The sequence below is a fragment of the Perca flavescens genome, chromosome 9, assembly GCF_004354835.1.
Source record: "Perca flavescens isolate YP-PL-M2 chromosome 9, PFLA_1.0, whole genome shotgun sequence".
Taxonomy (NCBI): domain Eukaryota; kingdom Metazoa; phylum Chordata; class Actinopteri; order Perciformes; family Percidae; genus Perca; species Perca flavescens.
In genome coordinates this window covers 932251-948176 of record NC_041339.1, presented here as the reverse complement: position 1 = coordinate 948176, position 15926 = coordinate 932251, and the positions used below count along the sequence as shown (strand labels likewise).

Here is a 15926-nt window from a genome sequence, read left to right as displayed (position 1 = left end):
ATGTATGTATTGTGATGTTTTATGTGGTGTATATGTAATGTACGTGTATGTTATTTTATTTGTTTACCTGCCCAGGGACAGCAGATGTAAACTAGCTATTAGCTAACTCTGGTGCAATTGCTCTTAATTGTGCATTGTCCCTGTAAAAATAAACAATACAATGGAAATGAAATGGAAAATTAATCAACTATTATTTTATTAGTAATTAATTAGTATTTGGTATGTGGCTTGTGTTCAATAATATATATATACATATTTTACTATATTTATTATTTTACAACTTCAGTTCACTGTGCTGAACGGTCACTAAAATAACCCTGATACTGAATAATGACTCTGCAGCGGTTTAATTAGAGCTTGAACACTTAGCCTAATACTTTTTTATTATCAATAGTGATAACAAAAAAGTATTAAGCCAAGTGTCAACTCAAAGAGCTGTACAACAATCTAATTCTAATTTACCCTAAACCTGACACAAAAAAAGTCAAATAGATATTTTTAGTTCTTTACTTATGTTGCTGCTGCTGTAATATGAAGTGGAGGGAAAATGCAACCTAGTCACTATCCCCATTAAGGGATCAGAAAAACACTGATATACTCCGACATAAATGGATAATTCCAACGTGATGGCAATGCCATAAATCAGTATTTCATTTTCATACATTCACTGTCTCCGTGAACCATCACCTTATCGTGGTGGAGAGGTTTGTGTGTCTCTGTGAACCTGAGGGCTGTGTTGTCTGGAGCTTTGTGCTCCTGGTAGGGTCTCCCAAGGCAAAGTGGTCTCAGGTGAGGGGCCAGACAAAGAATGGTTCAAAAACCCCAATGAATAAGCAAGGTAGAGATGGAGTGACCCTGCCCGGAGGAAGCCCGGGGCCCCCGTCTGGAGCCAGGCCCAGACGGCGGGCTCGTCGGCGAGCGCCTGGTGGCCAGGTTTGCCACGGAGCCCGGCCGGGCATAGCCCGAACAAGCTACGTGGCTCCCATCTCTCCAGCCCATGGGTCCACCACCTGTGGGAGGAACCGTTGGGGTCGGGTGCGATGCCACATGGGTGGCAGTGAAGGTCAGGGGCCTCGACGGACCAGACCCGGGCGGCAGACGCTGGCTCTGGGGACGTGGAACGTCACCTCTCTGTGGGGGAAGGAGCCGGAACTGGTGCGGGATGTGGAGCGCTACCGGTTAGATCTGGTGGGGCTTACCTCTACGCACAGTCTCGGTTCTGGAACCGTACTCCTGGATAGGGGTTGGACTCTTTTCTTCTCCGGAGTTGCCCAGGGTGTGAGGCGCCGGGCGGGTGTGGGGATACTCACAAGCCCCGGCTGAGCGCCGCTGTGTTGGAGTTTACCCCGGTGGACGAGAGGGTCGCCTCCCACGCCTGCGGGTTGTGGGGGAAAACTCTGACTGTTGTTTGTGCATATGCACCAAACAGGAGTTCGGAGTATTCGGCCTTCTTGAGACCTTGACTGGAGTCCTGCATGGGGCTCCAGTGGGGGACTCCATTGTTCTGCTGGGGGACTTCAACGCACACGTGGGCAATGATGGAGACACCTGAGAGGCGTGATTGGGAGGAACGGCCTCCCTGATCTAAACCAGAGTGGTTGTTTGTTGTTGGACTTCTGTGCTAGTCATGGATTGTCTATAACGAACACCATGTTCGAACATAGGGATGCTCATAAGTGTACCTGGTACCAGAGCACCCTAGGCCGAAGGTCAATGATCGATTTCATAATCGTTTCATCGGATCTGAGGCCGTATGTTTTGGACACTCGGGTGAAGAGAGGGGCAGAGCTGTCAACCGATCACCATCTGGTGGTGAGTTGGGTCAGGGGTGGGGAAGACTCTGGACAGACCTGGTAAGCTCAAACGTGTAGTGCAGGTAAATTGGGAACGTCTGGAGGAGGCCCCTGTCCGACAGACTTTCAACTCACACCTCTGGCGGAGCTTTTCGTGCATCCCTGTGGAGGCTGGGGGCATTGAACCCGAGTGGACAATGTTCAAAGTTTCCATTGCTGAAGCTGCGGGCGAGGAGCTGTGGTCTTAGGGTCTTAGGTGCCTCAAGGGGCGGTAACCCACGAACACCGTGGTGGACACCGGTGGTCAGGGAAGCCGTCCGACTGAAGAAGGAGTCTTTCCGGGATATGTTATCCCGGAGGACTCCGGAGGCAGTTGCAGGGTACCAAAGGGCCGAAGGGCTGCAGCCTCTGCCGTGAAAGAGGCAAAGCAGCGGGTGTGGGAGAAGTTTGGAGAAGACATGGAGAAGGACTTTCTGTCGGCACCAAAGTGCTTCTGGAAAACTGTTCGCCACCTCAGGAGGGGGAAGGGGAACCATCAAAGCTGTGTACAGTAAGGATGGGACACTGTTGACCTCAACTGAGGAGGTAATAGGGCGGTGGAAGGAGCACTTTGAGGAACTCCTGAATCCGACTAATACGCCCTCTATGTTAGAGGCAGAGCTGGAGGATAACGGGGATTGTCGCCGATTTCCCAGGCGGAAGTCACTGATGTAGTCAAACAACTCCACAGTGGAAAAGCCCCGGGATTGATGAGATCCGTCCAGAAATGCTCAAGGCTCTGGGTGTGGAGGGGCTGTCCTGGTTGACACGCCTCTTCAACATTGCGTGGAAGTCTGGGACGGTGCCAAAGGAGTGGCAGACTGGGGTGGTGGTTCCTGTTTTTTAAAAAAGGGGGACCAGAGGGTGTGTGCCAATTACAGGGGTATCACACTTCTCAGCCTCCCTGGTAAAGTCTACTCCAAGGTGCTGGAAAGGAGGGTTCGGCCGATAGTCGAACCTCGGGTTGAGGAGGAACAATGCGGATTCCGCCCTGGTCGTGGAACAACGGACCAGCTATTCACTCGCAAGGATCCTGGAGGGAGCCTGGGAGTATGCCCAACCGGTCTACATGTGTTTTGTGGATTTGGAGAAGGCGATGACCGGGTCCCCGGGAGATACTGTGGGAGGTGCTGCGGGAGTATGGGGTGAGGGGTCTCTACCAGGGCCATCCAATCTCTGTATGACCAAAGTGAGAGCTGTGTCCGGGTTCTCGGTAGTAAGTCGGACTCGTTTCAGGTGAGGGTTGGCCTCCGCCAGGGCTGCGCTTTGTCACCAATCCTGTTTGTAATATTTATGGACAGGATATCGAGGCGTAGTCGGGTGGGGGGGGGTTGCAGTTTGGTGGGCTGGGGATCTCATCGCTGCTCTTTGCAGATGATGTGGTCCTGATGGCATCATCGGCCTGCGACCTTCAGCACTCACTGGATCGGTTCGCAACCAAGTGTGAAGCGGTTGGGATGAGGATCAGCACCTCTAAATCTGAGGCCATGGTTCTCAGCAGGAAACCGATGGAATGCCTTCTCCAGGTAGGAATGAGTCCTTACCCCAAGTGAAGGAGTTCAAGTACCTTGGGGTTTTGTTCGCGAGTGAGGGACAATGGAGCGGGAGATTGGTCGGAGAATCGGCGCAGCGGGTGCGGTATTGCATTCAATCTATCGCACCGTTAGACGAAAAGAGAGCTGAGCCAGAAGGCAAAGCTCTCGATCTACCGGTCAGTTTTCGTTCCTACCCTCACCTATGGTCATGAAGGCTGGGTCATGACCGAAAGAACGAGATCCAGGGTACAAGCGGCGAAATGGGTTTCCTCAGGAGGGTGGCTGGCGTCTCCCTTAGAGATAGGGTGAGAAGCTCAGTCATCCGTGAGGAGCTCGGAGTAGAGCCGCTGCTCCTTTGCGTCGAAAGGAGCCAATTGAGGTGGTTCGGGCATCTGGTAAGGATGCCCCCTGGGCGCCTCCCTAGGGAGGTGTTCCAGGCACGTCCAGCTGGGAGGAGGCCTCGGGGAAGACCCAGGACTAGGTGGAGGGATTATATCTCCAACCTGGCCTGGGAACGCCTCGGGATCCCCCAGTTGGAGCTGGTTAATGTTGCTCGGGAAAGGGAAGTTTGGGGTCCCCTGCTGGAGCTGCTCCCCCCGCGACCCGACACCGGATAAGCGGACGAAGATGGATGGATGGATGGATGGACATTCACTGTTGTCAATCCATTTTGACAACCATACTGATACCACTGATATCTGAAACTTTTTAGGAACTAAGGGGAAATTACTTTGCACTTTGATCGCAGGAAACCAGTTCTACTTTTGGTTTCGGACCATGGGTTTCTGCCTTCAAAAGTCCAACATAAGTTCTTTCCAATAGGCAAAGAACTATCAAGGTGGAGATTAAAGTACTGAACATGTGTGAGTGGGCAAACACTAGCCACACGATGCATTAAAGACTGCAGGAAAGCACTGGCTGCAGCAAGTATCAGCATTAGGAGTAGGGATGGGAAGTTTGTTTAATGCTGATGTTTAAGGGACAGCTATAAATATGTGTTGAATCTACAGTAAAAAAAAAAAAAAAAAAAAAAAAAAAAAATAAAAAGAGAAAAATTAAATTCAGCTCTATTTGATTTTTGTTTTTCTATACTTTACATACTTAAGGTGAAATAAAATGTAGATACTTTGGAAAAATATGTTTTGCCTTTCTGGTGTTTTCAATCTGCTTTCCAATATCCTTTCAAACAGCAGTACATTTCGTGTTGTTATCTTGTTGCATGCAAAAAGTACATCTTAAACAAATCACTTTTAAATCGGTTATTGGGTCGAATTTGCCTAATCGCCAGTTCTTCAGATACAGTGAAAATGTAAATAGTAAAACAAAAAAAATGGAACTTTTAGTTCCTTATTTGGTTTACAAGCTCCTTAGTTCCTAGAATTACGAATAAAAAAAAAAGTATATTCTAACCAAAGCTTGTCCGATCATTGAGAATGGCCATTTCTGATATGAAATAAAACTATACATCTCTAATATTGCTGTTTAATGTCATGTGTCCTTCACTTCAAACTACGGACTTTTTGAACTAAATGTACTATTTTACAACTAACGGAGACATGTTTTTCTCCCCTGAATCCACCTCAGTCTACTTTAACTCACATACATGTTGAAAAGTATTGTAATAAAATTCCAGATTTATAAAAAAAAAAAAAATCGATATGGATAATTGGTGTTTTACAAAAGAAATGTATGGGATTACTGCTGAAGATTTATTCATGCACTTTCTCTCAGAGGGTGTGACCTACACAATTTTCAGTTGAACCTGGTATGATATAATGCTGCTGTATAAAAGGAAAAGTTAAATCTGGTCTAAGCTGTAAGAAAGATATAGGATATATCTTTAGGATATAGGATATATAAGAGAAAATACGAGAGATAAGGGTAATAGGGGCATCCACAGTCAGATGAGGTCTCATTCTGACTCAACAGTTAGTCAAGTAAGCCGTGGCAAGCACTCATTCCTTGGAACTACACCTTAAAAAAACACTTGTGTGCTGGAGGCAAACTGGTGGAGCATGACAAAAATACAAAAAGAACTTATTATGGTTGGTATTTATGCACAGGCTTACTTTGCATTAATATAGCAGTCCCTAATTATTAATCCAAGTTAAGGTTAAGTTTGTGCTTGTTGTTACTGAACTTTAAAAAAAAAACGTGTAAAACTAGTGTTGTAGTTTGAGAGATACAGCGACCTAAAACAACTGCATGTTCAGAAAAATAAAGAGCAAGATGGACTGCTAAAATACTTATTTCAGGTAAGGTGGATGTAACCACTCATAAAGACTGCTTTGAAAATAACAATGATGAAAACATCTGATGCTGACATGGCAGCGGAAGTTATTGCACCACAAGTTGCAGATTCTTTTCAGACGACAGCATTACCATTAGATTTACATTCTGTTAAAATTAGGAAACAGTGGAGAAAGCTGATCAGCTGCTTAGACATTAAACTAGCCATCACACATAAGACACACAAGGTGTGGTGAAAAAAGCACGAATCCAAACACAAACATGTAATTAGATCTCAGAGAAGCTGTGTGTTGATTGAGCTACTCTGCTGCAAAGTTGTTTCAACTCTATTCTGTGTCTGTTCACCTGCTCAACACTGCATCTTCCACGCACAGCTGATCAGAGCTTTATCTGCGTGTAAAATCAGCTGTTTGGGGTAGGATATAGCGTTTCTCCTGCCACTATTTCTGCTACATTCCTTCATGTTATTCTACCCTGTGCTTGCGCCTCTCCTCCTCCTCCTCCCCCCTTGTTGCCGCCCCCACCTTTACATGGAAAAGACACGTACTGATAGATGAGAGCTGGGACCTTTTGCAAGAGAGGCAGGTGCTGCATTAAATTGTTGCCCTGCAGCTTCAGAAAAAAAAAATCCAGAAAAAAAAAAGAGAATTTCAGATTAAACATAAACCCTACACAATACAAATAAGTTCCCCAGGGCACTAAACAGTGAGCTGCATTCTAATGACTCATGAAAGAGGCACACCTCCACATGGGTGGAGAGGAGGGGGGGGTTTGCCCACCTCGTCTTTTCATCAGAACAGACACCAAAGATTGGGGCTTGGTGATTAGCAAGCAGCCTTGGCAGCGAGCTCTTCGCCCCACACGGATGCTGCCCACGTTGCTGGCGTGCCAATCACCACACCACGCCCCTCTTTGGTGTGGAGGAAAGTGGTTGGTGGGGGGTGGGGCCATTAATCACCAGTTCAAAAGAGCAGCAGGCCCCCTTGGGGGATGTGCAGGGTAACATTACTCAGCTCCTTTAACAAAATTTTATTTTTTTTTTTTTTTCCGCCCTGGTTGGACAACAGCATTCCTACACTGGGAGGGGAACATACACATCATCTCTCAGTAGCAGAACTGGCAAAGAGAAGTCCCTCACTACAGGTCATCAACATCTAAACAAAACGTAAGGCAATATAACCTAAAAACATCTAATACCAGAACAGTTTTTTTTCCACAATTTGACTGCACTATGAAGTGAATGTGAAAAAAAAAATCAAGCTAAGAATCCCTGATTCAGTTGATTTTGATTTAAAAACTTAAAAAAATGAAATGTCACTACCTAAAGCCCAACAGCCATGTGAATGTCTAAATGCCCATTCTACTATCAACAGACTCTCTGAGCACTGCCTGTCTCAGAGGGGCCACCCAGGTCAAGCACAACTCAGGCTGAATGAGATAATATCATCACCTTACAGACAACATCTCAGACGAAAAACAGATAAACCAGCCTGATGCACTGGCTGTTAAACAGCTCGGCACCACTTTTTCACAACTGTCCTGGGGAAATTCCAATGTTGATATGAAAATTAAAAGTACATTTTGTACCTATGGAATTTACCAACGGAAGTCCCATTAAATCAGAATGAAAGTAATCACAGATGCTACTATGTTGTACAGAGACTATGCTGTTTTTATTGAATCATTTAAAAGGTAAAAAGGAGCATTCTGCAAGGCATCACTTTTGTGTTTTAGAATTAACTGGTTAAGAAAGTATATAGTTTGGTCTCACAAAGCATAAAACTGACAGGTTTAAAAAAGAGAACTATTTGTAAACCATCCATATTGTGTCTGTGAAGGGTACTGACTCAACACTTAATCAGATGGAAGTTGGTACTGCCAGGGCCAGAAAGGTTATTGCTTGAACCTTATGCCACAGACAAAATAGGCACAGCTCAGTTTACATAAAAAAATAGTTTCAGGTGAACGTCTAGCATATTACTTGTTGAAGGACTGAATAGGCTCATATAATAGAGCTCAACAGTGACCGCCCCCTCTGGTTCCAGAAGTGATTCTCCCCCATTCAATTGCTCTGTTGACGTTTTTAGAAAATGCTCATGTAAACAGATTTTAGTCTGGAACCAAGCCAACCAGCTACAAGACGAATCTTGACCATAAAACATTTGATTTGGTTAAAGAAAACATTTTGAAAAGTTTTTTTTTTTTTTTTTTTTTTTTAAATCAGTTATTATTGTAAAAAATATAATAAAATATATTTAAAATTAGTGTGCAAGTAGTAAAACAATACAAACGTAAACGGGGCAAAAAGAATTGGTTTGGTCCACTGCCTGCATTTCCCCTTTACATCACCTTAGGCGGCCTTTGCATTTGAGTTTAGCCGACAAATGGTGACTATCCTGCGGCAGCGACAGTTTAGACACCAAAACGTCTAGTTAAAATTAGAAAAAAGTGGTCGTGGTTTGGGTTAAAAACACTGGTCCTATGTCCTATACAAGTACAATTTTGGCTGTACTAATTGTGTCACCCATTGTACGCCCATGGTTGAGCTCTATAATGATGAGCAGGTCATGTTATTTTGAATATTGTTAATTTTACATATTTCTTATCTCTGGTTATGGTGGGTCTGAGGCAGCAGGAATTGCTAGTGAAAGACAATTAAAATGAAAACTGGTGTTTTGCTTGAACAGTAAACCTACGTACTTACAGTGAGCATCTCATCTGGCTCATGCATGGTTATGCAGTCCATACTGATCTGAATGGTATTTCCTGCAGACACATCAGTTGGACTGTCTTTGAAGTTCAGCTCAATGGGCTGGGCTGAATGGATAGCAGATCTGAAACACAAAAAGACAGATTATACTGAGAATAGTTGGTTGATATACGCATTTTTTTTTCTTAGTCGGTTAAGTCTGTTACATTTGTATGTTGTTGTTTTTGTAGTGTTCACTCACTGGTCCAGCATATCAAACAGCTGATTGAACACATCTTGGCTGAAAAAGTCTGTTGTTTGTGCTGACTGATTCTGGGACATGGTGGTCAGGAATGAGCTCTCTCTCCAGGACAAACGAGACGAAGGGTCCCTGAGTCTGCAAGGAGACAGAATCAACCACAATCACATTCATTTTACTACTCATATTCCAAAAAAAGCAATACTTACTTTTACTATTGGCATTTTCAAAAATGGCAAAACTATTTTAATAGGTAGTTTTAGACGCTGCAATGTCAGCAAACATTCAACATAAATGTTGATGTGCAGGGCTGAGATTTGGCCACCCAGTCAGTGGAGAAAAAGAGGAGGAGGAGTCCTGCTGGCAGCCATTCATGAAGAGCACTTCCATTGTGAAGAAGTCAGCCTGCATAATACTGAATATTTGTACTACACATAATGGTGATTATGCACCATTCAGACAGAGGCACTTTGACCTGCTCCCCTGAAACATTACACCTGCCTCAAAGCTCAGCCTGCCATTGTTCCTGCTGAAGTGGCGCACGCTGCAGTCTGAGACAGGCGGAATTCCCCCCACAGTCTATATGATAGCACTGCTGCAACTTCTGGTATGTGTACAGCTGGAAGGGCTTGGTGAGAGGAGATGGGGGGCCATAATCTGAAGCTGGCACTATTTTGGGTTTTGGAATTCCCCAACACTGCGTGGTGAATGATATTAATACTTGACTTACAAACACAGGCATATCTAATGAAGCAAATAATTTAACTTATGCAGGAGGTACACATGGAGTGTTGCATTTAGAATAAAGGTTCATTAAGTTTGCAATGCCCAAACATAACCATAAAAAAAATGAGATGTAGGAGATTAAGCATACAGATCATTCAAATTGACTATATTAAAATATAGTCAATTTAAAGCGTTTGCAATATAAACACCATGTAGAGGCTTTGACTGCTTAAGAGAAGCAATGATGTACAACTACTGGGAATAATGGACTTATACTCTAGCTCATCTTGTGTTGGAACTGAACATGTACACTGTTTTACATGCTTTGTACCTGTCAACGAATACACGTGTTTGTGACTATTGAAAGTATTTTGACAGGCTAAACGCACTCAAAATTTAGTAGCAGTGTAGCGTAAAGTACAAACATTGACAATGTATACATTAAAACGCTCTATAAATCAGTTAACTGTTAGCCAAGTCATGAATCAAATTGATTGGATATATCGGCTAACTTAAAATATTTGTTAAAATGACGTAACGTTACACGTGCAAGCTAGCGTTAGTTAAGAAAATAAACATTTTCGCCAATCTAATTTGGTTAAAGAAACGGTAACAGCCAAGTCGTTTTGTAACAATAACCATTATATAAAACAAATATATCCGCCATGCAGCTTTAACGTGAATTTAATAACGTTAACTTAAGGTAAATTGCAGCTTACATTTGAGCTCAAATGTTAGCCTCTTTAACAAGAGTTAGCCTCATTTCATTTTGAACCGGTAGCTAACGTTAACTAGCACAACTATTGGTCATTTTAGCTCAATTCCCCTTAGCTGTCCAAGCTATTATTTAGGATACATCTCTGCCTTGACTTGGTATCTTTCCAGCACAAAGTTACACTTATTGTAGGAAATGCTAGCTTAAAGCCGTGTTACCTTCAGCGTCGCGAGTTTAACTAAGCCTGTCTGATCTTGTCCCGGTTGCCTTGTGATGGAAACTAGAGTCTCGCGGCAGCACAGGGCAGATGCCGACAGATGTTTTTTATATTTGTAAAATCTCAAAAAATCTGGTTAATTAAAATGTTGCAGCACTATTCATTCATCAAACACACTTATTGTTGTTCTATATTTGTGATATAATGCAAAATAATTGTATTTGTAAATCATTTTAATTTAGACATAGCCTACCAGTAGCTTACTTTTGCCTCAGCAGCTTAATTGTCTTTGGAATCAACAACTATAGGCCAAAACTGAAAATGATTTAGGTTATATTTCTTAAATATTTAAGATTGTACTGTAGCCTATATTAGACTTCAGACAGTTTTAATTTGACTATTACAACAAAGGACAATGATAATTGCAGAAGATCGACATCAACAATGTAAATAGAAAGACTATGGGTTTCGTAGCCTACACGCATCATAAATCCATCCAAAAAAACAACTTGAGTGGATGAATTAAAAAGCAAATAGCCTAGGTAAATTGCAGGTGGAGCAGGTGTGGCGTCATCTCTGTTAATGGAGAAGGGAGGGTTAAGGTGTGGTCCTACTGACCTCTACCTCAGTTAAGCTCCCTTTGATTTTGGCTTAAATATACATTTAAAATTGGCAGAACTCATTCAACTGTCACCTCATTAACTTGTCTAAAAGACTGTTGAGCATTGCCTGTTGAATGGTTAAAATCCAGAATATAATCACAAACGTTGTGCATCAGGTTCAACATGTATAGCCACATGTCATGTGCTTTAAACAGTTTTTAGCTGTGTTGCATGTTTTCGCTGCAGTTGCATACCATGTGTGCATGGTCTTGTTGGAATTGTACGTATCGAATAGAGTTCAAAAACGCATCATGTCATCAAACTAAGAGCAAGGCCTTTAAACAACAAGTAAAACATGTCCGTGGTAAGAGTGGACAATATTAATTTATAAAATTTGAATAACAACATATCATAAACATAAGTTCTTTATTGTACACATGGACACTCTTTTTTAAAAATCTATTATTAAAACTATTTTTTAAATATAATTAGCAGTTTTATCTGTTCAAATAGATGGGTTTATCCCTATTCTGGGTGTTGTTTGTCTGCTTTTGGGTGTCTGGTTACTCAGAGAGTCTTTCAGTTTAGCCTGAGGCGAAGGCTGTTCAGCATCCACTTAAAGACAGTGCAGCGCCTCCAGACGAGACTGGGGCAGAGGTCAGCACTAAACAGGGGTGGCTATTGTCTCTTGGCAGGTTGGGCACACCGACCGATGAAAATGCAATCAAAACAAACAGCCCAACCGATCAGGGCCCTTCTCCTGTGTCTTTATTAATCACTTGTTCAAAGGCCTAAGACCTTCTCCCCCTCATCTGTCAGCCCCGGCTGGAAGAGGGACATGACTTCAAAACAATAGAAAGCCCCAAAGTTTCTCCTCTTCTCATCCCCTTACTTTTTTAGAAGTGAAACAGTCTGAAGTCAAATCCTCTGGGGCAAAAAAGGACAGGCAAGAATTCCTCTAAGGTTTGCAATGCAAAAAGAACAAAAGAGAAGGTGAAAACTAGTGGACCCAAAAGATACCTTGATGCTTGAAAGCTGATCAAATCTAAAAAGCAACACCATAGAAAAATGAATGCTTCCAAAACATCCCTTTTTCAAAAATAGACTAAAGCAGTAGCAGGTTTTATTTGAAAGCATCATGTAATACGTTTTAAACCTGCAGCAGTGTAGTTCAACTGTGTACTCAACTTTCTGTTCAATCAAAGCAGAACATTTGAAGCACAATGATGACTTTAAAAAGTGTGATTGTCAAACACATCTACAAGGACACATGGCATTGTGTTGAAAGTGTCAAAGAGCACACCGTACATCATGTTTCTGCACACTATTGCACACACAAGGACAAGGTGTAAGAAAATGATATTAATATAAATATATGTTTATTTATAAATGAATGAAGTAGCGCAGATGGAAGCTTCTAAATAGTTTTGACGAAATCAAAGTTTGTTTGATTTATTTTGTCATTGGAAGACTACATGAACGTGTGTCTGACCACGAGTGAAATCAAGAATTATGATTAAACATGCTTGATGTAGTTATGGTAGTTATGATGAAGTTATTTAATAATTTGCTTTGCTTCATGTATATATATATATATATATATATTATATTATTATTATTATTATTATAGCAGTTGTATGCAATGCCTGTTAGCAGCAATTGAAGTTTGTATATTATGTTTATTTAATTGTTGGCACATATTGGGTCTTCTTTTTTTCTATTTTCTTCTGTTTGATGTTCTAATGTGCTTCATAATTACTTTATTGTTTTAGTGGCATTGCTATGATTTTCTGATGGTGAGAATGTTTTTTCTCCGGTAACATACTTTTTTCTTTTTGTCTTGATGCCTGAGCGTATAAATAATCTTAAAAACTCTAAACTAAATGTATAATCTCAGATGTCAAAGAAACAACATAATGTTCTGGCATCATGTTATCATCCTGACTTTGGTATTGACCTATTGAGACATTATGGGCCAAGATATACGGGATTCAAAATTGGGCTGCAATTAGTAATTCAGTCATCTATCATTCTTGATTTAAACATCTGCAAAACACCTGACATCTTTTGAATCACAACATGCATTTACATTGAAAAGGCCGTAAGTCATCTTCAGTTAGGATCAGGAGAAGACCAAGCAACCGCGATTGTCATGTAATCCGTTTGCCACTTTGGCCCTGGTGGCCCTTTACACATGCATTGTTGCCATAAGTATACCGCACTTAAATATATATCAGGACAGAGCAGCAGCTGAGGATCCAGGCAGACACAACTGTTTTCAGGTCGCTTTGGACCTCCAGACAGTATCAGTCTGACTGGCAGTCCAGGTCAAACAATGAGTCATTTTATCAGTTTTAATAAGTCAGAACTTAGTCAAAGGGTAATTATACGTGTAAATGTTTGTAGCTAAGTGCACATTTCCCATATTTGTATCCCATGTTAAATCAATTCAATGTTAATAAAGATGAGTGTGCTGATGCAGGATTTAATACCTTTAAAAAATATATATATATATATATCATATATATCATAATATTAAGGATAACTAATTCTGTAAGTCATCAGTTGATATAACATGTATGTACTTACCGATGAAAAGGAAACTCTGGGTAATACTGCACAGCTGTGTAAGGTGAATTCATGTTGTCAAGCCAAACTTCACTTTGTTGAACTCTTCAAAATGATCAGCTTGTCATAAAGGCACCTGTTTCAACGGCTGTGCATGAGCTACAAGAATAAATACAATTAATGAAGAAGAAAAAAACAAAATAAAAAAATAAATAACGGCCAGAGGGTATAGTGCAGAGTGGAGAACGTTTGAGAGATGAATTTGAATTTAGGTATTTTTTCTTAGGCTAGCCTACAAATAGGAGGGGCCTGTGTCAGCTCTCTGACCAATCCCCAGCTACAGTTGTACAAGATATCACTCACTCTCAGTTGCTAGGATATAGATATCAAGCAACTACATTTGACCCTGCGCCTCCCCACCCGGCGAACACAGCTAGCCACTATCCTGAAAAGCTCACCCCTACCCTGCTATGTGTTTCTCTTGCCAGTTGTGATATTTCCACCCAGATTCCCCAGTGGCTTTGTGGGTTTAGGGCATGTCTGTTGCATCAAACTTCTCACCAAGGCCCGGGAGGCTTCAAGCATGCTGAATATTGCCATGAACACACTCTGAACAGCATTGTGTGCCGATTCAGCAAAGATTCAGTTAGTGAAACAACAACAAAATCACCCAAATATTTGATTATAAGGAAGTGAAATACTCTTTTTCTAAGATCTCAGATGTCTAATGAGACATTAGAGGAGGACAAGATGGCCATTATTACCTCCTAGATCCTCTTTAAGCTTGAGCGGAGATAAACAGACACCAGACGAAACACGATGCGGTTTAAAAAAATCTTTACAGTAGCCTACATCCCAGCACATACTTCCTATTCAAAATCAGTCTCTCTCTCTCACCCTAACAGTATGACACCGTAAACCTAGAGGTCTTGTGTGGTTTTCAGAGATAAACCGTAGATGAATCAGCAGGCTAAAATAAAAAGGTAGGGTCACAGCGGGGGGAATGATAATAAATAGATGTGGTGTATCCAGGGAACACAAACCTCTAAGCTGCTCTCTTGTACTTTTAATAAAGAGATACAGTCTCTCTCTCTAGCCTCTGACTGCCTGCTGTGCGCCCACTGACACGGATACAGCAGACATGTACGCTGTGGGCCAACCTGGTGACGTGACATTGGGCTCACACAGCTGTTATTTGAAAGATATAATCTACCGCAGCACAAGCATTTGCTATGAAACAAGATTTCATATAAAAATTGTCAGACTCAGCCAATTACTTAACAAACAAGACTAAATTATACACAGATATTTCATAAGGAATATATATCATCTTCAATTTATTTCACTGCGAATTAAATCTGGGGATCCTAATTGCCAATTAAAACTGTAGCATGTGTGAATCCATTTTGTTTTGGCGATATATTAAACAAGACTAAGAGTCTACAGTAGCGGCTCTCTGCAGCAGGGCTTTGAGCCAAATGCTAATGTCAGCATGCTAACATGCTAACATGCTCACAATGACAATGCTAACATGCTGATGTTCAGCAGGTAATGTTTACCATGGCCACCATCTTAGTTTGGCCTGTTAGCATGCTAACCTTTAACTTTATTTAAACTTTATATAAACTTGAACTTTTTTGTTAACACAGAACCATTTGAGAAGCTGCGATTGGAGATTGTTTAATAAAGGGCAGGCCCTTTCAAAAAATACCTGGCAGGTGATTGGATGAACCATCTGTCTATCACGTTCTCTATTGTTTTGAACGAACAGTCGCAGCCGTCACAAACACCTGTCCGTTACCTTCCTCTTTCTTTGTGTTAGTGTTCTAACCTCTGGTGGATTTGTGAGGACTATGGTTAACTGCTCCTCAGATCTCTGCAGGGTAAATCCAGACAGCTAGCTAGACTATCTGTCCAATCGGAGTTTTCTGTTGCACGACTAAAACTACTTTTGAACGTACACACAAGTTTTTTCCTGAGGCTATTTAGCAGAGGCACCGGGGCTCCGTCCGGAGCTTAGCGTCACCCAAGACGATTGTGATTGGTTTAAAGAAACGGCAATAAACCACAGCATGTTATTCTCCAATCCTGGAATGCTGTGTGGACTAGCCAGACCCTCCTCCACAGCGCTGTGGAGGAGGGTCTGGCAAAGTGAGACTACTTAAGAGACAAGATATATGTTATTCTCGCATGATCTATATAGATATAGAATCCAGCTGCCGTGCAAGGTAAGCTAACTTTGGCTTCATTAATACTAAACTCAAAGTCCAGCTTAGCCTGATGGGAATGCCATTACTTTTGCAGGTATTTGATCATAAACTAAAGGATTGGACAAATGAAAATTTTGACCTGATGATGGCACTAGAGTCTAGAAGTGCTAAGGAATCATTAGCACAGGGAAGTTGTGATCATTCATCGATACTAGTTCATTCACGGAGACATGAATCTCTACATATTTTCATTTTGATCAACCCAATAGTAATAGAGACATTTCACTTAAAAAAAACAAAATGCCAATTCATTGTGGCGCTAA

At 41.8% G+C, this 15926-nt stretch overlaps 1 protein-coding gene across 3 annotated transcripts in view; it reads right to left on the bottom strand.

The window, feature by feature from the left end:
* tp63 (tumor protein p63) overlaps nt 1–13559 on the bottom strand; it is a 40753-nt gene extending 27194 nt beyond the window's left edge. The window contains exons 1-3 of one of the 3 annotated variants that reach the window (XM_028587048.1): nt 13415–13559; nt 8569–8703; nt 8322–8451 (exon numbers count right to left, since the gene is read on the bottom strand). In XM_028587048.1, the coding sequence (XP_028442849.1) occupies nt 8322–8451; nt 8569–8703; nt 13415–13467 (318 nt within the window). In that variant the 5' untranslated portion in view covers nt 13468–13559. Of the gene's footprint in view, nt 1–8321; nt 8452–8568; nt 8704–10010; nt 10202–10224; nt 10310–13414 lie in introns of those variants that run through there. The other 2 variants (XM_028587049.1, XM_028587050.1) reach the window with 2 other exon arrangements.
* Between the last annotated feature and the right edge of the window lie 2367 nt (nt 13560–15926).